Source organism: Trachemys scripta, chromosome 1 (assembly GCF_013100865.1).
Source record: "Trachemys scripta elegans isolate TJP31775 chromosome 1, CAS_Tse_1.0, whole genome shotgun sequence".
Taxonomy (NCBI): Eukaryota; Metazoa; Chordata; order Testudines; family Emydidae; genus Trachemys; species Trachemys scripta.
Genome location: NC_048298.1, coordinates 13,616,593 through 13,638,422, shown reverse-complemented (window position 1 = coordinate 13,638,422; position 21,830 = coordinate 13,616,593). Strand labels below are relative to the sequence as shown.

Genomic DNA, 21,830 nt, shown 5'->3' with positions numbered 1-21,830 from the left:
CACATGACTCCAGGAGCTGGGGCTTAAGAAAAATACCAACTATTACAAGTCACATGCTAAAATCATGAGAGTTGGCAACATTGTTTCAGACTGAAACAGTTTCAATAGAATCACTTCCCCCTTTCAATTAATCAGTGGAATTAGCGATTCCAGTTTTCCAGAAGGGCTTCAAGTCTAGACAAGACCTACATTTCTAATGTTAAAAACAAGTAGGAAACAAATGTATGCAGGCATTTTTTATACATCATAGAGAAGGGGAAAAGGTACAGCCCTGAAGTTTCTATATCCCTTTGTATGTCTCCTTACCAAAAAAGGCATATTTTTGAGGGGTGCAGGATGCCCGTGGGTTTAAAAATCAGATAGTATAAACTGGGTGCACAGCCACTGAAACCAACAGAATTGCATCCAGCTGCATATTCTCGGTATGAGTTTTGTCCAACAAGCTTTAGCTCTTCATGAAAACGTAGCCATTTGTCTGAATTCTCTTTATTGTTTAGAGCAGGCTGCCCATATTTCCATGGAATTATTTAAACGCAGAATTATTGGACCATTTCGCAGCTACAGAGAGAGATTTTTTTTTACATAGAATCTCTGCTCTTTGTGGCAACATGATGTGATATTGAGCAAGATAATGGTCAGAAAAGAACTTTGCTCGGCTCCTAATGAGGAATTGTTGACAGTAAAATTACCCCAACATTCATCAAAAAGCCAATAAATGTCAAGCATGGGGCCTTTGATGCAGTAGCTCATATAATTCCTTCCCAAAAGCTTTTTCAGCGTCTTTTCAGAGTATGTATGCCCTGCATTTCTGCTGATTTCACTGAAAACTTTGCTGGTGAAAAAGCTATATTGCTACTGACTGACCACGTGAACTTGGGCAAAACAATTGGCATCATTTTCCCCACCTGTAAAATGGGGACAATAATAATTAATAGCTACCAGTACAGTCCAATCCCAGTAGCGCCAGCCCCAGATGTTCAAATATCAAGAGTCAGCCCCCAAAATCATGAGACTGGCTTAAAAATAACACTACTTAAAATGACTAAATTTTGGGGTTTTTTTATTTGCCTTTTGGGTTTTGAACCATTATGTTGCATGTCTCCAAGCTTTCCTCTGCAACCGTGAGGGCTAGAACCTTATTTCAAACAAACAAACTCTGAAAGCTGAAACTCTCATATAATCAACTGACTCCAGGAGCTAGAGATTTAAGAAAAAGGCCAAATATTGTGATGCTTGTGATAAAATCCCAAGTATGGGGAAAATTAGGATGTATTCTGATCTCCTACTCTTTTGCACATTTAACATCAAATGTCTTGTGCCTAGTATCCCGAGTGTGTCTGTCTAAGGGCACCTTCAACATATTTGCCCTAGCTAATACGGTATGGCCCATAGGATGTTCTTCTTTGAGCCAGAGCGGTCATTAGTATATTACAGTTTCAATGAAGCTAAGACCTATTTTTGCACCCTAGCTTGTTTGCTTACATTCTTCATTAGAGGAATATGTTTATATATCATATGTGCGCATTATATTACTTGACACTTCAGTCCATTATGGGGCTCACACACCTTCCTCTAAGGCAATGGTGCCCAAACTTTTCCTATCGTGTCCCCCTTCCCCCTTACCAGTATTGAATGTGTCTGTCCCCCCCACCGGACTGGGACCGGGGCCTGAGAGTGGGGTCGTGCAGCCAGGGGCTGGTGGCCAAGAGCAGGGGTGGGCCCGGAGTGGAGCTGGGGGCAGAGTAGGGCTGGGTGATGCTCCCTCCTCACCCCCCTCCATGGGGGCTGGCCCAGGCTCCACTGTGCACCCCCAGATGTTCCTCCGAGCCCTCCTAGGGGGGCACACCCCACAATTTGGGTACCACTGCTCTAAGGCAGCTAGTCCTAGCCACTCTATGAGGCAAGATGCCTGACCTGCTGGATCAGTGCGCTGACCTGGGCTGGCAATTCGTATGTTACATTTTCTCTACCAGACCCAACTCCAGCTGCTGCTGTATACTTTGTACAGTTAGCAGAAATCTTGCCCCTTCCTCTCAGAGCCACTTGTAATGATAAGCTGCATTCCTAGAAGCCCAACACACAGACATGTCACTTGTGATTGGGGTCACTGGGAACTAGGCTAATTACCTGGCAGGCTGACTGCTCCAGAGCAGGTTCTTTAACAGAAATGAATGGGGCGATGAGGGAAAGACTCAGTTATTTCAGGGCAAATTCTGTCCTTGGGCAGCAGCTCGGCACAGCAGTAGGGCTTTCAATTTATCATCTGGTTTGCTGATCCTGGGCTGTAGAACTTAATTAACACATTTGCAACCATTCTGCTTTACAGTAATAGTCTGTGTGCTCATGAAATTAGATAAAGGCATTTGTGGATTAAAAAAAAAAAATGGTGCAGAAATTAGAGCTGGAAATTTAGGTCACCTTGTCAGTCCCTTTTCTGTTCTTTCACAGCTCTGCCCAATCCAGCGAGAGACATTTCCAGCAATAGGGTATGCAGCAATCCCCGTGGGGAGGCTGTTCCACAGACTTCAGCACTAGAGGGACAGATGGATGACTAATTGTGGGGATTCCCAAGTCAAACCAGGCCTATACTAATTACACAATTGCTGTATTGAGCAAAAATAGTACAAAGAAATATCTTCATCTTAAAAAATAAGTGACTGTGATACTTCAGTAGTGCTTTTCATTTGAAGATCTCAAAGCACGTAGCACAGAATTTGTCATGCCTCATAACCGGCTTCTGAGCAGATACAGAGACACTGAACGTAAAGAGCCAGCTTTATGAAGGGTTTGATCTTGATCTTTCAGGGTGCTGAGTATCCTCAACTTCCACTGAGGTTGTTGACAAAACATTGGAAGTTTGGACCCCAAAATAGCAAGTGAGTGGTAGAGTTTGCAAGAGAACTCAGGAGCCCTGCATCCTACTCCCTTGGTCTATCTAATAAGTAACCAACACTCCCTCGCTTAAAGGCTTAAGCCTTGATCTTGCAAAGGTGTATGGATGGATGTGCTTAACTTTACATATGACAAATAGTCCCGTTGATTTCAATGAGACTGCGTCACTGCTAAGATCGCATAAAGTTAAGCACGCCCATACATCTTTGCAAGACTGGGGCATTAATGGGCCTATTTCTGTGAATAAGATGGGCAGGATACGGCGCTTAAAGGCAGTAGACCTATTCACAGGAGAAAGGTGAGCAGGGTTTGACCCTTATTTAGTAAAACAACTCTGACTCGTAACTATTTAATCAGAAACAGACTTTCTTAAAAAAACCAAACCAACCCCTCAAGACAGTGTCAATAGAGCCATCTAAAAAAGTTGCTTTGCAGCTGGTAGTTAATTACATGAGGACAATTTCTAAAAATATAATTATCTACTGAAAGAGCGCGCGCACACATAAAAAACAACACTTGTGGTCTAGGATGGGCCAGGTGAACCACTTCAGTTCCACAGCCAGTTGGGGAGAGCAGAATTCTGTAAAAATCCAATACTGCACTTATTCCTAAAAGCCTGGAACAGAAGAGCCAACAGAGATTTGCTGAGTAGCTGAATAACCCCCATTAAATATAAACATAAAAAACAATTTACTGTCTCCTCAGTGCTCTCAGCTGGCCATGTAGGAAGATGTACTAAGTAGAGCATCTTATTATATTGAAAAGGACATTGTCAAGGTTAGTTGCCCCCATATTTAACCCTTTCCCTCTCCTTATCTGTCTGAGCAGTCTGATGTAACCATGATGGGTTGTGCAGACCACATCAGCCCTGATAGGGTTAATGAAGGTTTGAGACCAGTTAGTCACCTGGCATCACCTGAGAGGAGGGTCAGGGTTAACAGAGTGAATCCCAGCTGGGAGAGGGCTGGGCCAGCCCTATAAAGCGAGCAGCGAGAACAGGAAGGGGATGCCAGCTCCATGGCCATCCTGTCTGACTCCTTATGAGAGCTGCGGGCAATTTACATTGGCAAGTCTGACAGCAGAAATGATTTTCTTAATGAACTATTACTGGAACAACCAAACTGATGCAACTGGATGTAACCATAGTAATCACATGGATCCTGGTGCATGTAGGGACAGCGGGCAACGAAGAGGCGGACAAACAGGCAAAAAGTACAATTAATTCTGAACGCACTGACCTGGGAATCCCCTGAAGCAAATTGGAATTTAAACACCTAAATAAAAATGTGATAAGGAAGGAATGGCAAGCGCTGTGGGTGAACAAAACAAAGGGGAAAAGACTTGGAGAAGTATGCCCAACCGCTGAAAATGTTGATATTCTCCAAGGCTCTGAGAGGAAGAGCAAAGTGGGTCTATTTAGAATTCTAACAGGGCATTGCAGATTAAATAGTAATTTATTTCTAATTAATATGCATAAAGATGGATTATGCGTAACATGGAAGGCGCAGGAAATGATAGATCCTACCCTTTGGGATTGCAAAGACTGCACCAGTGAAAGGAGGTGTTTATATAGAAAACTCAGAGGCCTTAAAATAACAACATTTTCCTTGCAAAATCTAGCAAGAATACAAGGAAAATAGGGCCCAAATAAAAACAACAAAAAAAAGCTCTTCTCCAATTCTTTAAGAATACAGGGAAGGTGCGAGACTCAAAGTCACGAACAAGATACAAAATACAGAGCACGGCAGTCGTTGCCTCAGGAAGGGAAATTTAGATGCAGTAAATGTGGAGGGGAGCATTTATACGACAAGTGTAGCAAATATGGAGGAAAGCACAGTGCAACCTATGGAAAGTGTACAGCAGCCAAGCAAGAGAGGTACAAAAACAATGCAGAAGCTACTAGGAGGCATCTAAGACCAAAAGGGGAAGAGGAAAGGAAACTCAGTAAGAAGAGATAAGCACACAACATAATAAATCAAAGGATATAATGAGTGCTATAGGGGGAAAAGGAGAAGACCTACTATGTATGGACAAAGAGTTTTATACCATTTATGATGTAAGCAATAAACTGCACATCACAGGCAGGGATAAAAAACAGACAATGAAAATTATGGTTAAAGCAGCAGGAAAGTACCTACATGTTAGCAACTTATCAGTAGAACAACTCCATGCTTTTTTAAGTGAAGGAAACACTGAAGTGTAAATAGAATGGTACTAAGTATTTACTGTTTACTGTCTAATACAGCGGTTCTCAACCCGCGGTCCAATTAGCACACAGCTGCAGCCCAGCTCAGCTGTGTGCTAAAGGCTGCCAATGTGCCGGGGTTGCCAGGTTCCTGGCTACCTGGTGCAGAGAGGTCTGGGCTGCCGGGCGGGGTCAGGGCTGCCGGCCTGCCCTGCTTGGTGGGACTCCAGGGTCAGGGCTGCCGGCTGGCCCCGTGAGGTCGGGGGCCCAGGGTCTGGGGAAGCCGCCAGCCCCGTGAGCTGCCCCGTGAGCTGCAGAGTCTGGGGCAGTCGTGCGACAGGGGTCTGGTATCGGAGCAGCTGCCAGCCCCACGCAGCCCCAGGGCTCCCAGCCCCATGAGCTTCAGGGTCCAGGTCCAGGGCAGCCGGCCCGCTGCGTGTGATGGGGTCCGGGGCTGCCAGCTGGCCCCACGAGTTCTGGGGGCCGGGGCAGCTGCGCGGTGGGGGTCGGGCAGCTGACCGGCCCCACAGGGTAGCCAGCCGGTCCCACAGGGGCCGGGGCTGTTGTACAGTGGGGGCCTGGGGCGGGCAGCCAGCCGGCCCCACGCAATGAGGGTCTGGGGTTGGACTCACAACATATAATAAGTTGAGAACCACTTAATAGCACATGGACAGGAACTAAAGAAAAATATCTTCGGTAAAGATACTAAACCTGATATCATTTGAATACAAAGAACATGGTTCATAGGGAAAACTAGATTTTAGAATACCAGGATATGGCATCTATAGGCAAGAAAGAGAAGTTGGAAGGGGTGGAGGTGTTTGTACATTCACTAAGAAAAACCTAAATTATTGTGAAATTGAGTTGAAGAAATTGAATATAGAGTATAATGTTTTCAAGATTCCAAAGCAGAATAAATCTGCATCTTTGAAACTATATAGGTATACAACCCCTGTGGAAAACTGGAGATTTAAGGATTTGACAGACAGTTGAAGATGCTACAGGCCCATATATTATATGTGGAGACCTAAACAGCCATAACAGATTATGGGGAAGTGGAAAAAATTATAAGAATGGCAAATGTGTAGATCAATTCATTGAGGAAAATAATTTAGTAATACTGAATGATGGTACACCGACTAGGTTTAATGCAGCCAATGGAAATCAATCCTGTCTAGACCTTGGAATTGTGTCAAATACTATAGCGAGCAAATGCATCCGGGAAGTCGATAAAGAGGAGGGAATGGGAAGAGATCACTTCTCAGTATTTATAGTTTATCAAGGTAAAGACAGTGTTGAGGATGGAGGAAGACCCCCTACTTGGAATATGAAAAAAATCAAACTGGGAGCAAATGTAACAAAAATATTAATGAACAATGTATAAGTTACAACACTGAGGAGTTTAGTAGCAATATACCTAAGGGAATTATAATGGCAGCGAAGTTGGCAATACTTAAGATATTAAGTCACCTTAAAGGTAGAAACCATGTACCATGGTGGAATGAGGAATATAAAAAAGCAATTAAAGAAAGGAACAAGGCATATAAGGAAGCAAAAAATACAATGAATACTAAGGATTTAATGAAATATAAAAGAAAGGTAATTATGAAGGGCGGGGGAAGAAAGCTGGAGAAAGTACGATGGGAAAATAAATAAAGATACTAAAACATCAGGCAGATTCGGAAAATGAATAGAATATGGAGTAAGGACAATTCTGTACCAGGCCTCATTGTAGAAGGCCAAGGGACAAAAAGCTCGAACGAAATAAAAGCAGAAGCCCTAGCAGAAATATTCCACAATGTTAGTAATGATGAAGATCAGATATAGAAATCCGTGTGATCGGGAAAAATTATTAAAGAGAATCACGAGAACGGGAAGAGGTGGGAGGGAGATGAGAATACAATATTAAACAAAAACTTCTGTATGAGGGAACTTCAAAAAGCTATCGGTAAAAGCACTACCTCTGCACCAGGCATGGATGGTGTATGGAACGAAATGCTAATACACCTGGATGAAGGAAGTCTGAAAATACCATTAAAACTATACAACAGTGTGTGGGGAACAGGTGAGCTACCAATAGAGATGAAACATGTGGTTGCAGTCCCAGCATGGAAACCAGGAAAGCTGTGAAAAAGACCTGATATGTACAGGCCAATTGCCCTTGCATCATGTATGGGTAAAGCCATAGCAAAAACGAATGAACAATTAACAACATATCTAGAAAAAAAAAAGGACTTATAGACAATGCGAAAACTGGGTTCAGGAGGGGAAGGAGTACAGTTGATCACATACTAAGAGTAGAGATGGAGGCACAAAAAAGTCTGAGAAAAAGAGTAAATGATAGTAGCTTTCCTAAATATTGAAAAAGCATATGACATGTTATGGAGACAGGGCTTATTGCGTACAATATCATCCATTAGCATAAAAGGAAGAATATGTAGGTGGATAAAGGATTTCTTAAGAACTATGCAGGTCAGAGTAAGAAAAGCCTACTTTAGCATATATACACAATCATAAATGGCGGTCCGCAGGGGAGTGTTATCAGCTGTATCTTACTCAATGTAATGATAAACAATCTCCCCAAAAGGATGAGTGCAGGAATAGGCACACCCTGGTTTTCAGATGATCACGCCGTATGGGCTAAAAACTGAAACCAAGAAATAGGTGAGAAACAAATTAATGAAGTGCTTAGGAAAAATACCGAATGGGGAAATGTGGGGCTTTGGATTTTCAATTCTCAAAATGAAAGGAATGATATTCACTAAAAAGAAAATTAAAAAGATGAATTGTCTCTGTATGAACAGCAAATAGGTATAGTTAAAAGCTATAAATTCCTGGGTGTCACATTTGATAGGAAGCTAACATGGAAGGATCACATTGAAAATAGTGTAGATAAATGTAAAGATAAACTCAATTTATTTTAAAGTATTTCTGGACCCACCCGATGAGCACAAAAGAAAGCAATGGTAATGCATTATAGAGCATTAATAAGACCAAATACTAAGTACCAATGCCAAGCATTAATTCAGCATTGCAAACAATCTTAAGGAAGCTAGACGCAATCCGAACGCATGCATTATGCATTGTATGTGGTGTCTTCATCACAACACTACTGTGTATAATGCAGTTAGCTGCTGGTGAAGTGCCTGTAGCGTTAAGATTGAAGTTATTGAACTTAAGCGTTTGGGCAAAAGTTATAGGAAACAGAGAAGATGAAAACCCTAAACAAATATATGCAGAATGCTGGGAATTCAGTGGACAACATGGGGGTGGGAGGGAGAACCCAAAAAATGCCTCATGTCAACAGGACTGAGCTGAGTACAAAAGAACGAAGAGAAAAGAAGGACCTAAAAGAAATTACCACATATAGCTATTGGAAAATGCATTATGAGTGGAAAATCATGCTCCTGATATAAATGAACTATAAGGGGAATAGGAGAGCTAAATATAGTAAATTTAGCAAATCGATGTATGTGATAAATGGGGCAAACATTGCCAAATATTTACAGATGGAAAAAAGAAGAAGAGTGGAGATAGCATTCTCCAGCCCAACATTTGGAAGAAAGAAATCCATGAGATTTAGCAACTGCATTAACTGACTATGCAAAACCCGAGGAAGCAAACAAAGTAGCATAGAACTTCACTGTTAGGAACAAAGTATCTTTGCTTAGAGGCACTCTCCCTGCTGAACCATGGACATACCGTCCAATAGCTGGGCAATATTGTTGCCTCTTAATGACAGAAGACCAGATCCTCAGCTGGTGTAAACCAACATAGTTCCAGTGACTTTTACCAGCGCTATGCCAATTTATACCATCTGAGGACTTGCCCATAGTCCAAACTGAACATACCTTCCTCATCACCAGTGCCAGCGGCCATCATCCTCACAAGGGCTACACAATACAGAAGTGAAATATAGTTTTCAGCAACACCAAAAACACAGTCCCTGGGACTTTCACAGAGAAGACACTGGTGTGAGTTAGCTAAGCCTGAGCGTACTCATTTGCAAGCTGTGTTCACACTATGTGACCAGGTAGGCTTGCGTTTCTGAATAAAGGCCTCTATTCCTTCCTGTCCATCCTTCAGGGTCAGATTGTCCACCATGACCTGGGAGGTCATTCTATAGGCAGCATCAAGGTCCAGTGCCATCTGTTTGTAAAAGGTGGCTTTCCCCAGTGCCACAACAGACCAGCTAGTTTCACATATCTTGCGTGCAATTTTCATGGTCTCCTCTTCCAGCTTGTCTTCTGGTACCACCCTGCTGATAAGTCCATGCAGCAATGCATCGTGGGCAGAAATAGGCTCTCCTGTGAACAGCATCTCTAATGCAACCTGGACAGAAAAAATAAATCCTACTGAGACAGTTCAACTTGCTTTGGTTTACGTCAGCAATTAAAATGGAGACATAAGGCCCAATCTTGTTCACCCCTGAAGTCACTGGCAAAATGGGCTTCCATGGGAGCAGGGTGGAGTCCAGAGGCAAAAATGTTTCAAAAGTGCCCACAGATTTTAGGTGCCAACTTGAGTCACCTGATCCTCATACCAAGAACTGCTGAACCCCCACGATTCCAACTGAAGCCAAGGGGAGGGGTGGGCACTCAGCATTTTCTAAAACATAGGCCCATCTTGGTGCTTTAAATTGGGCACACAAAAAGCAAAATAGAATAAAAATGAAGGCATGCCAGATCAGTGGGTAGTTTTTGAAAATGTTGGCCTTAGTTTTAGTTTTGTGTGTGTTTTTAATTAGACTCCCTGTCGCTCATGTTAGATCACGGCTACATCTATTTCTGTATCCTGCTTCCTGCAGTGACCTGTGTCTGATGCTTTAAATGAGAGGGAAAAAATCCATAATGTACTTGGCTAATTGTACAGTGCTAAATATGGGGAGAAAAATGCCTTGCTGACCGTAGGGGCAATCAGCTGATATCCTGAATCATGAGGTCTAACTACCCTTGTTATCGTCTTTGCTTCAGTAGCTACAAATAGAAGCATCTCAGACACATTTCATTTGATAAGATGTAAAAACTGAAGTTCTAACAGTTGCAACAATGGTGCTTTTTAATCTGATATGGGAGCACTTGCACTTTAAAAACAATACACTGACACATATTTTAAACATGGAATTGTGCAATCAGAAATATTGGAAGGATGATCCAGGAGCGGTTGTAGTATCAAACCATTCTAACTCACTCAATAGAAAATGGACTAGATTTCAAGATGATGGCATCAGAGCCGGGAAGTTAAGGGTTAAGGTCCCTTTCCTGCAATCTGACCTGCACAGGAGGACCCTGGCACTTGAGCAGATCCCCATTGACGAGCTTCTGCCCAGATGGATACAGTATGAGGACTGGCACCTGAGGTTGCACAGCTCAAACAAGGCTTTGTGAAGTGCATCGTATTCCTTACATAGTGACAGGTTTCAGAGTAGCAGCCGTGTTAGTCTGTATCCGCAAAAAGAAGAACAGGAGTACTTGTGGCACCTTAGAGACTAACAAATTTATTAGAGCATAAGCTTTCGTGGACTACAGCCCATTTTACTCCTGTTCTTCTTCTTACGTAGTGAGTGAGGCCATACTCACAGTCAGCAGGAAAGAAAAGGGGAGGAGATAAAGGAGGGTCATAGATGCTATTTAAAACAGATCTAAGCAGATCATGCTGGCATTGAAATGTCAGTGCTTGGCAGGAAAGGATACCTAATGGGACTGGTATCCTGCACTTGGAGGGGTCTCCCAGCAGGGGGAAAGCATCATTGTCTAAAGGAAAGAATTTACTGGCAGGAGGGAGAAGGACTACTGTGCTGATCTGCTGCTGCTGTGGGGACCCGCTGCTTGGGATCAGGGAGGTAGCAGAGCTGCTGTCCTGGAATACAGGCCACATCTACACTATTCTTGGACTTCCCAGCCCCCCCCAGACCAATGTTTTTTTCTAAAGTTGCTTTTGGCAGTGGAATGTTTTGCACTACAAAGTGCTGAGTGAGGAAGGTGCATGGATGGGAGCTAGAGCACGTAAATACAGGGTCTATTTTCAGGCACCGGAGAGAACAGTTCTCTCTTGAACACAGCCTACCTTTCTAGAAAGGGCTCTCCCTACAGCCACAGCTGGTGTGGAGCAGAACAGCCCGACCTTGACTCCGGGTGTAGCAAACCTGGATTTCTCACTCGCTACTGCAATGTCACAGCTCGCCACCAGCTGGCAGCCTGCTGCCGTAGCCAAGCCATTTACCTTGGCAATCACTGGTACGGGGAGTTTTTGGAGCAGAGTCATGACCTGTATGTGCAAAAGGAAGTGGTCAGCAGGTCACGGATGCATAGGTGCAACATGTTCCCATAATCCATGACTTGAAGATGTTATTACAGATACAATGATTATCTTCACTGATTATTATCTGTAATATGGTAGCATAGTGACCCATTGTGCTGGGTGCTGAACGAACATACAATAAAAGACAGTCCCTATCCCCAAAGCGTATTACACAGAGCTGGGGGTCAGGACACTTCTGTGGTACTGTATAATGATACTTACCCATGTTTGAGCTCTGCAGATAAAAAGTGCTATTTACCTGCTAAGTGTTATCATGATTACCAACTCACATCAGCACATTGTGACCAGATGACAAATTTCAGCTGGTTTCTTCATCTCTTCTTGTGTGTGTGTGTGTGTGTGTGTGTGTGGGGGGGGGGGAAATCACTTCTGCTTAATCATATTTTACCCTCCTTGGCTGAAATCTCCAAATTCAGTTTTGCATTAGCTCTGCCTTTATCTCAGTCCTTGTGCTACTGTTTAAAAACTAGTGTCCAGCACTTCTTGAGACATGGAACCAGGCAAGGAATCCGTTTGTGTACAGTAATCACATCTGCAGGTACTTTCTTCAAAACATCCTTATAAAAAAAATTACCGTATTTGTTTTCTTGTGTTTAAACACGTCAGGAGAGCTAGCTTCTACTCCAAGATGTATCAGAGTTTTGTGTGGAATAATAATACCTAGCTTCTAAACAGTGCTTTTCATCAGTAGATTTCAAAGTGTGTTCCAAAGGAAGTCAGTATTATTATCCCCATTTTACAGATGAGAAAACTGAGGCAGAGATGAAGTGATCTGCCCAAGGGCATGCAGCAGGCCACTAGTAGAGCCAGGACTAGAACTAATATCACCTGAGTCCATAGCCCAGTGCTCTATTCACCAGACCACATTGGGTATGTCACTTAACTTCCTTAGTTTCCCCACATGTAAGATGTGGCTATTTACCAATTAGACTTCTCTGCCACATAGGGGTAAAGTGAGGTTTGATTAGTGCTTTTCAATCTCTTTAAGATCCTCAGATGGAAGGGGCTACAGAAGTGCAAGATATTCCTGTTAGAAAAAAAGATCATATCTTATTTATTTTAGTTCCTGGCATTTCATTTCCTCTTGAACCTTCTTTATCATTTTCATGGTCCCACGATATTTATTTGAAGCATTGTGCCTTATTTGTTCCTTACACTCATGGCTAAATTATTACACTCATCATACACTAAGGCCCTGATTCTGTATAAGACTTATGCACTGACTTAGCTTTTTACACTACAAATAGTCTGCTAATCTTCCTATATTTTTCTTTATTAAATCAAAGCCTACCTTGCTACATCATGAATCCCAAAGAATGAAATATCTGAGCCATTCTATTCCAATCTGCCTGCTGATTACAGCTGGAACTGACGATAACTGAAATCCTGCACACGTTCATGGTATTAATTATACACACAGGACAGTTTAATTTCCTTTGGTGTTAAAGTGGAGAAAATTGCAAACTCTTGATTCCACTCTATATGACAGTAGAACAAGTTTTATGTTTCCAGTTTGATCTTCCCTTTTCCATGAACCAGTGGCTGTTTGCTGAGTTGCCCATGGTCAGCATGGCAGGACATTGCTCAGATGGGGGTTAGGCACAAGCCTGTATGAATAACACATGACTATCTTCAACCAGGGGTAAATGTAGCCAGCCCTGATTCAATGGGTGCACTATACTAAACAGCTGAGGGGGCACTGCCCGCCTGCAGCAGCCCCCTCCTTCCTAGCACTGCAACCTTAATCCCAGCCTGGTGCTGAGGGGAGGCCCTGAGAGGCAGGGGCTGAAGAGCGAGCCCATCCTCTCACTCACCCTGAAGTAGCTGCTCCTGTCCTGTGGAGCTGGGTCTGGCTCCCCACTCTGGGTGTTGAAATCTTGCACATAGGGTCACAGTGCCACTCAGGTTCAACCTGGCTGCCTCCCCATCCTGTTTTCCTGGTTTTGCACCCTTGGTTTCATGATTTCTGTGGGTGCAACTGAACCCATGAACCCAACCTCAAGCCACCCCTTTCTTCAACTGAAAGGAGAAAAAAATCAGCCTTAAATTAAACATGTATCTTACTCATACAAAACAGGCAAATCCATGGGTGTTATCAGTATGTCTAATCGTACCTGGCACTTACATAGCAACTTTCTCATGAGGTTCTCAGAGCTTTTAACAAATATCAGTAAATTAACCATGTGTCCCTATTGGTTCCAGTTGATCAACTAGGTTTTGGAATAGGACAACAGATCCTAATTGATGCAAGATAGGTTAGGAGTATTATGCCTATGAAACAGATAAGGAATTGATCCATATTTGCGTAAAGTGCAAGACTCATGCAGTGATGATACATGGATCAAATATTAAAAAGATTTAAAGGAACATACAACAATTATACCTATTTTAGGGCATTTGCATATTGCAGATACAAGCCTTTAATCATGCATAATCCTTGCACTTCTATTTGCATCTGGAGAAATGACGAGAGGAAATAACATGTCCAAGATCAGAGAGTGGCAGAGTCAGGAACTGGAGTCAGGAGTCGAGAGGGACTAAGCTCTGCTCTAACCACTAGACCACCACATTCTCTCCCTTCTTAAACTTTTTTCATTGCTCCATTCAGCTCCTCACTTTAATAGTGGATTCACTGAAACGCCAACACCTCTTCATTGGCATTAGTGCAAAACCAGCACCCTGGCTTACCTCAGCGCAGGTCTCAAATACTTCAATATGGTGCTTCGTGTCCTGTTCACTAGACAATTCCTTTAAATCATGGCCAGCGGAAAATACAGGTCCTTCCGCTGCAAAGCAAGCAATAAAATGAAGAAAAAAAAACTGTAAACGTCGCTGATCTGAATGAATCTAGCATCTTGGGCCGGTGACAATGCAGAATGTAATAAGTCCTACCTGGCAGAAGTAGAGATACCCAAAAAATGGGGGCGGGGGTACTTTGCAAAAACATCACAAAATGTTGGCGCCTGTTTTTTAGATCAAGATTTCAACTGCCATTATACAGACTGCTGTACAGCATTTAGTCACATAAGCCCTATGGACTCTAATGGGCATTGTAAGGACACATCTGCAGAGGAAGCCCATGAGCTTTCATTTTCAGCTTCACTTTGCCTTCCATTGTAAGTACCCAGTGAAATGCAACAGTGATCTTACATCACTTGTTACTGAGCACCTCTTGTGTAACTTAGAGCAAGCCATGACAACTGGTCATCTAGGCGAGGCACAAAATGGCAGACATAATAAGAATTTACATGCACGTAGCTCAAATATATTTCATCCCAAAGTCATCCAAGGCACCTTATAATCGTAAATTGATACACAAGCCATACAAAGGGATCTCTTAAGCTGCTGAAATGCAGCCACCTCTGGGGTGAAAACATGACAATTTCTTAATTGTATAGTAACACTACGGATTGGTTCAATGCAGGAGGTACCTGCCAGGGCCGGCTCCAGGTTTTCTGCCGCCCCAAGTAGCGAGGCACTTCGGTGGCAGCTCAAAGAGGAAGAGAGGGACTGAGGGACCTGCCGCCAAATTCCCGCCGAAGACCCGGATGTGCCGCCCCAATAGCAAACGGAGTGCCGCCCCTTTGTATTGGCCGCCCCAAGCACCTGCTTCCTTAGCTGGTGCCTGGAGCAGGCCCTGGTACCTCCATCATGACAAATCACGACAGGCCACATGTTCACCTTATTAATATTACTGCTGTGTGTGAAATGCTCCCTAGCAATTCAGGTCTCCTAGGAGAAATCCAGAGGGGAGTTAGTGCTGCTTCTTGCAGTAGTGACACCCCCTCCTCAGCTCAGAGAGAAGGTGGTATACCAAATGCACTGCTCCTGAGCGAGGGGGGCTGGGCAGCGCAGGAGGCAAGGGAAAAGCATAGTGGGGCTGGCTCTTTGCGTGTTTGCCTTGTGATCTGCCAGGATAGAACCATATATCTCCAAGGATCCTCAAACTCTGTAAAGTCAGAAGGCTGCAGCCCCTCAAAAATAACGTGAGGTCACACCCACGGAATTTTTGAAATTCTTTCCTTCATCCCGTTGGCTTTTCCATGGGAGGGGGGTAGTATTTGGCCCCCTGTGTTTAGCAGTTTCCTACCTCAGTCAATAGGAAGTGATGTGGTTTTACAGGGCTCAGCCAAGCTTTTCAGAAAACACCACAAAATAGTTATTCAGTACAACTTAAATAACAGCTCCTACCCAGTATAGTGGGGAGCTGCTCTGCTCTTAGGCTGATTAACACAGTTCTCTCCTGTTTACACAGCACTCAGCAGGCTCTGGTTAATATTTCACCCACGCTAAATAAAGATCAGGATTTTGGTGCCAGGTTGTTCAGGAGGGCAACAGACAAGAACTGTCTTTCTTCTCGGATGGTTGTTGTGGGCAATGGTTGCTCCACCTCCAAAGCTTTCATCTGTGGAGTCCCACATGGCTCAGTCCTCTCTCTCTCTCGTCTCTCCCCAGGATCCTTTAGCTATATGATGCGGTCAGGAAGGCTGGTGTGACAGCACAGACTGAAGTGCCATCAGTATGCAGAATACATCCAGCTATACATCTCCTTTATGTCAAACACAAACAGTATCACCCCCCAGCTCTCTCAATGCCTACTAGAGATCTGCATCTAGATGAATGCTGAATCCTGGCCACAGCAAGGTAATAGTGATAGGAAAAAGGAAGTATCCTCTCTATTGAGGGCATTTGCCCTCAGGGTAAGTTGGTCGGCAGTTTTGGGGTTCTTTAGAGCTCCTCATTACTAATGGATACTTATGTAGCCAGGCACCAAAAAACATCCACGTCCAACTGCAAAGACTGTGTCCCACCCCTGCAGACAGATGCAGCCCTGGCCATGTAATTGTTCCCTTTGTGCCAGATTGTTGTAACTAATTATGTTTGGGAAAAAGCCACACGCACACCCTTAAAAAGCTCCTATTTATACAAAACACAGTAGCCCATGGGCCACTCCACTGCTAGGTCATGAAAAACCATCCCATAGGATTCGGCCTGAGATCACGTCCTCCTCCATATCAGCTGCATTCCACTAAAACAATGAAACTGGAGTAGAGCTGGTTGAAAGTTCTCGTTTAAAAAAAAAAATTAAAGCAAGAAATAACACCCCCCCAAGTAAAAATTTGTGATCTGCGAGGATAGAACCATATATCTCCAAGGATTCTCAAACTCTGTGAAGTCAGGAGGCTGCAGCCTCCTGTAAACAAAACATTTACTTTTTTTGATTTTGAAAAATTAGTAGAAAATTTCAAAAAAATGGTCACTTTTCCCCTGTTTGTTTCACCCTCTCTTATGTGGAGCATCCCAAGGCAGCTCATGAGTGTACAGGAGCCCGAATATTCACAGGGGCTGCACCGAGATGATGAAACTCATTACAGCAAGTCATAAAAAGTACCATGGACTTTCAAAGCTAACTGAAACCTCATCTCTCTGACCTGCCTATCCCTCAATAAGCCCTTCACCCACAGAGATATACACACAATCCAACTCTCACAACAATGCACACAAAATTAAAAAGAATTATAAACCAATCAAGCTATTGTTCCTATAGGCCAGAAAAGAAAAAAAAGATTGTTTTATTGTTTTTTTTTCTATTTTATATACTCTGGAAGTGCTCAGATATTACTGTTTTATTCCAGTTCTTATACCATCCCCATCAACTTTACCTATAGTGATAGGGGTTATATGAGTATCTAGAAGGAAGAAGGGACATAATAAAACTTGGCTCTTATATAATGCTGGTCACTTTTAGATCTTTATCATGTTTGTCATCTTTCCTTTTACAAATAGGGAGACTGAGGGACCGTGAAGTTTGCGCAAGAGTACAAAGGCAGCTAGTGATTGAGCTGGGAATAGAATCCACATCTCCTGAGCCTCAATATCATGTCCTAGCCACTGAACTTCTGCACAACATGTTGTGACATTGATCACAATATCAACATTAAGCACATGAGCCTCTGGAATTGCCACTGAAATCAATGGTCATTGTAACCTAGGCTTTATTCTGTTAAAAAATCCCTACATATAAAATTGATTTTTAAAAGAAAAGTAGCAATTGGACTTATGAACCCTTAAAAATATATTGCAGTAACGGTCCAAAACGCTGCAGCTTACAAGAGGGTTTCTGCAGTGTTTGTCACTGGTGTAGATTTGTATTTTTACTGAGTGAAGGAAAGCTTCGTTATTACTACCATCAGTCCTTATTATTGCACGTACAGAGTAGGGCCAGACCCTGCATGGACTTAAGTACATGCTTAGCTTCACACAGTGTGGGTAGTACTCTCTCAGGTCACTTTGAAGGTATTGCTCACAGCGTGTAAAATTAAGCATATGTAGGACTTCTGATTTTACGTCTTAACCAATAAAACACAATATAAATAAAAATAGTGTTTATCAAATAAACCCTGGCAATGGTTACTTGTATTTAAGGACTTGTCTACACAGAGCAGTAATGCAGACTATGAGGGGGTGATTTCTAAAGCACACAAATGTGTTGCGCATTAACTGGTCCGGGCAGACCCTGCTGGTGGGCACTAAAGGTTCCCTGGTGCGCTTTAGCATAGTGTGAAACAGTACTAGGTTGATGTACACCGGGGAACATTATGAAGAGGTTGCTCATTACAGTGTATACAAAGAGAAAACTCCAACATCCCTGATTTTTGGACTCATCGATTTTAAGGCCAAAAGGGACCATCATGATCATGTAGTCTGACCTCCTGCACATTGCAGGCCACAGAATATCACCCCCCGCCCATTCCTGTAATACGCTCATAACCTCTGGCTGAGTTACTGAAGTCTTTAAATCAACATTTGAGAACTACAAGTTACAGAGAATCCACCATTTACACTCGTTCAAACCAGTTCGTGACCTGTGACCCACGCTGCAGAGGAAGGTGAAAACCGCCCAGGGTCTCTGCCAATCTGTCCTGGGGAAAAATTCCTTCTGACTCCAAATATGGTGATCAGTTAGACCCTCAGCATGTGGGTGAGACCCACTAGTCAAAAACCTGGGAAAGAATTCTCTATAGTATCTCAAAGCCCTCCCCATCTAGTGTCCCATCTCCAGCCATTGGAGATATGGGCCATATATCCTCATCATACCATGCCCTTCATAAGCTTATCAAACTCAGTCTTCAAACAAGTTAGATTTTTTGCCCCCACTGCTCCCCTGGAAGACTGTACCATCTACAGCTACATAAAATTTAAAAATTGCTACTAATAACCCCCTAAAAATGAAATTAATAAGCCCTGAAAAATAGAAGCCCTACATATATGTAAGTCTTTGCAGGATCCCCAGATCTGTAATGACATTCATCTAAAACACCTAACAGAGTTTGGGTAAGTATTATTCCAATTTTACAGCTGGGTAAACAATGGCCCTAACTCTGCAAATTTGGAACTGACAGTGAACCAAAACATCCATTATTTGCCCAGCTCTAACACTGTCCAAACCACCACTAGGTATATGGCATTGTAGAACATGGCAGTTAACCCATCTTTTTTTCCAACCTTTATTTTCCCCTGAGATCAAGGAAGTACCTGAAATGATGATGACTCTGAGAGCCTTGCTTTCGCTATCATGCAGAATATCATCGCGGAGACACTTCAGCATAGAGAGTGACAGAGCATTTCTTTTCTTAGGGTTATTCAAGATAATGTGTCTGTAAAGATTTTAATAACAAATTGGTCATGATCCAGTCAAACAAAATAGAATCTCTCTGACTGTTTCTGGAATCAAAGCTTTGGTCAAAGTAAGGACGGGCACTTGAAATTTGTTATTTTATTTAATATTATTTATTTGTATTGCAGTAGAGCCAAGAGACCTCATCAGTGCTCAGGACCCCATTGTGCTAGGCACTGTACAATCATGTAACAAAAAGACTGTCCCGCTGCTAAAGAATTTACAGCTGAATCTGGTTTTAAACTTGCCACCAGAAAGCATTTCTTGATAACTTTGTTCCCTGACGGAGGCTGTCGTGTTCCTCTGTATCAGATATGGACTGGCTACAGAGCTCACTTATACATACCAGATGAGTTCATCATTAGATCCTTGGCAGGTCACCTCTTGGGAACAGACCGAAGTCATGTTTATTCTATTATCGCTTCTCTCCCATGGTGGCAAAGGGTAAGAGCATCACAATTTCATAAAGTGAAAGCAGGAACCCCCCACCCCCCAATACAAAATTTAATTTAAAAATTCCAAGCCACACACTTTGTGGGACTAAGAAGGCACAGTTATGTCCTGTACCTCACTGTGTCTGTTAGGGCCCAATCTAGCACACACTTAAGACCAGGCATAACACTTGTGACTGTGAATAATCCCATTTAGGTCAACAGGACTACACTTGATGGGAATAAGCATGGGAGCCTTGGGCAATGGGGCCCCAGGCAGGCACAGGGGTCCGTCCATACAGAAGCAACTGCAGGATCTAGCCCTGGGATTCTCAGGACAAATTTTTTGGTGGCCGCACTCGCTGATAGCTGCTCTCATATTTTTTCCTATAATATTTGGTTAGCTTTAGGAAAAACAAATAAATATGCACATACACATGTCCAAATTATTGTAATATATTTATTGCTAGCTAGTAAGTCTGCTGTGAAAAGTGATATTAACAAACATACAAGTATCACTTTTCACAGCAGACGTACTCAACCCTGGCAAGCCCGGGACAAATGAAACACTGGATGAGAGTCAGGGGAGGCAGCGGGGTTAGGGGCGATGGGGGTGGTAGGTGGGTGGCCGGGGGAGGCAGCAGGGGACTGGAGCCTGAAGCCCCACGGCTGTGCAGCCAGAGCCCAGTGCTGGAGCCCAAAGCCCCGTGGGCAGAGCCTGCCACCCCAACACACCAGGGCTGAAGTCCAAAGCCTGAGCCCCACCACTCCTGGGAAGGTGGGGAACTCACCAGCTGCTCCTCCAGTGTTGTGCCCCAGGTGTCTCTGGAGGGGAGCAGGGCCCAACCCCTGCTGGCAGATACAGCAACCGACACACAGGCGGTGCATCCAGAAGCACCCAGGAGGGGCCACTACTATGCCACTTCCCCCCTGCATCACAGCGCAGGAAGTTGTGGCTGCAAGAAAATCCCCTGGTGGCTGCATTTGAGAAACACTGACTTTTGAGAAACACTGACAGCGCTTTACCGTGGATTGTGTCGTCACGGCAGAGCTCTGGGAGAGAGCTCTCCCAGGCTCTAAAAAAACCCACCTCCACGAGAGGCGTAGCGCCCAGCGCTGGTGCTCTGTTTACACTGGCGCTTTACAGCACTGAAACTTGCTGCGCTCAGGGGGTGTTTTTTCACACCCCTGAGCGAGGAAGGTGCAGCACTGTAAAACGCCAATGTAGACAAGCCCTTTGATTGGTAAATCTCTGTGGCAGGGAGACTCCCGGCTCTTCATAGGTCAGACAGCACCATGCACACCCTGGGCGGTGAATTCAGGATTTTATATACCACAAGGAAAATTTAAGAAGTGCAAATGTTCTGTCAAAATTATTAAGCCACACCCACTGTGCTAGGGACTGAACAGAGTCACAGATAGGTGGGAAGGCCCCATCCCTGCTCCTGTAAACTATTTTATGTCCTTATTTTTAAAAGGACTTTTAAAAAATGATTCCCCTGGGTTTTGATTGTCATGCTGGCCTTGAACTGTACCCCAACCACCTTTCAGTTACACTCACTCATTGCATAGCCAAATCTATGCAGGTCCTCCACAAAAGTTGGCACTGTCTCGTTAAATCACTGACACCAGAAACCCAGTGTTATGAAGATTAACTGCATAGAAAACTCTGTCTGCATGTCAGGGAAATCCATCAACCCCTTTTGCTATTAAGGGTGAGTTGGGGGTGGGGTCTAGGGCGTTACACAGACACCCCTCGTTCTGGGGTCTGGGTTATAGACACAATCCCACAACAGGAATGTCCCATGAGGGCACTGGGGAGAGTGGGGACTACGCTGAAGTCCCAGCGCTGGTCGGTTCTGTTGGACCCTTTGCTCAGCGGCTCCCACGGGCACAGCGCAGCCTCACCTGATGCCATCCAGCTGCCGAGCGCAGGTGAGTTTCTCCAGCTGTGGCTGCTGCCCCGATCCAGCTGTGGCGCCGCTGCTGAACCCAGAGGCAACGGGGCCGCGGAGGATCCGGGAGGGCTTCAGCCTCCAGAGTCTCAGGCTCGCAGCCATTGCTCGTTTGGGGAAGGAGTGGGAGGCGTTGCGGTGCTATTGCTGGAGCCTTTCTGGCTCTCTGCTGACCCCTAGGCTGGCGGGGCTCTGCAGGGAAACGAGCCGGGGCAAGGCTACTCCTCCACCCGGTCACCCACAGACAGCCTGCTCCCTCTGCCTGCACAGAGAGCTGGGTGCCATCGTGCTCGCCTCTGCTCTGCAGGCACTGATGCCGCCTTGCCCTGCCCCTCAGTGCAAAGCCATCGCTAGTCTGACTTGGCAGC

The 21,830-nt window shown here is 44.1% G+C and overlaps 1 protein-coding gene across 1 annotated transcript; it reads right to left on the bottom strand.

Annotated features, from left to right (window-relative positions):
- Nucleotides 1-470: 470 nt before the first annotated feature.
- Nucleotides 471-21,603, bottom strand: ECHDC3 (enoyl-CoA hydratase domain containing 3). Its single transcript, XM_034764810.1, has 5 exons — nt 21,416-21,603; nt 18,935-19,056; nt 14,087-14,184; nt 11,144-11,344; nt 471-9,409 (listed from the first exon to the last, which is right to left on the bottom strand). The coding sequence occupies exons 1-5, from the start codon at nt 21,565-21,567 to the stop codon at nt 9,077-9,079; spliced, it is 906 nt and encodes a 301-aa protein (XP_034620701.1). The 5' UTR covers nt 21,568-21,603; the 3' UTR covers nt 471-9,076.
- Between the last annotated feature and the right edge of the window lie 227 nt (nt 21,604-21,830).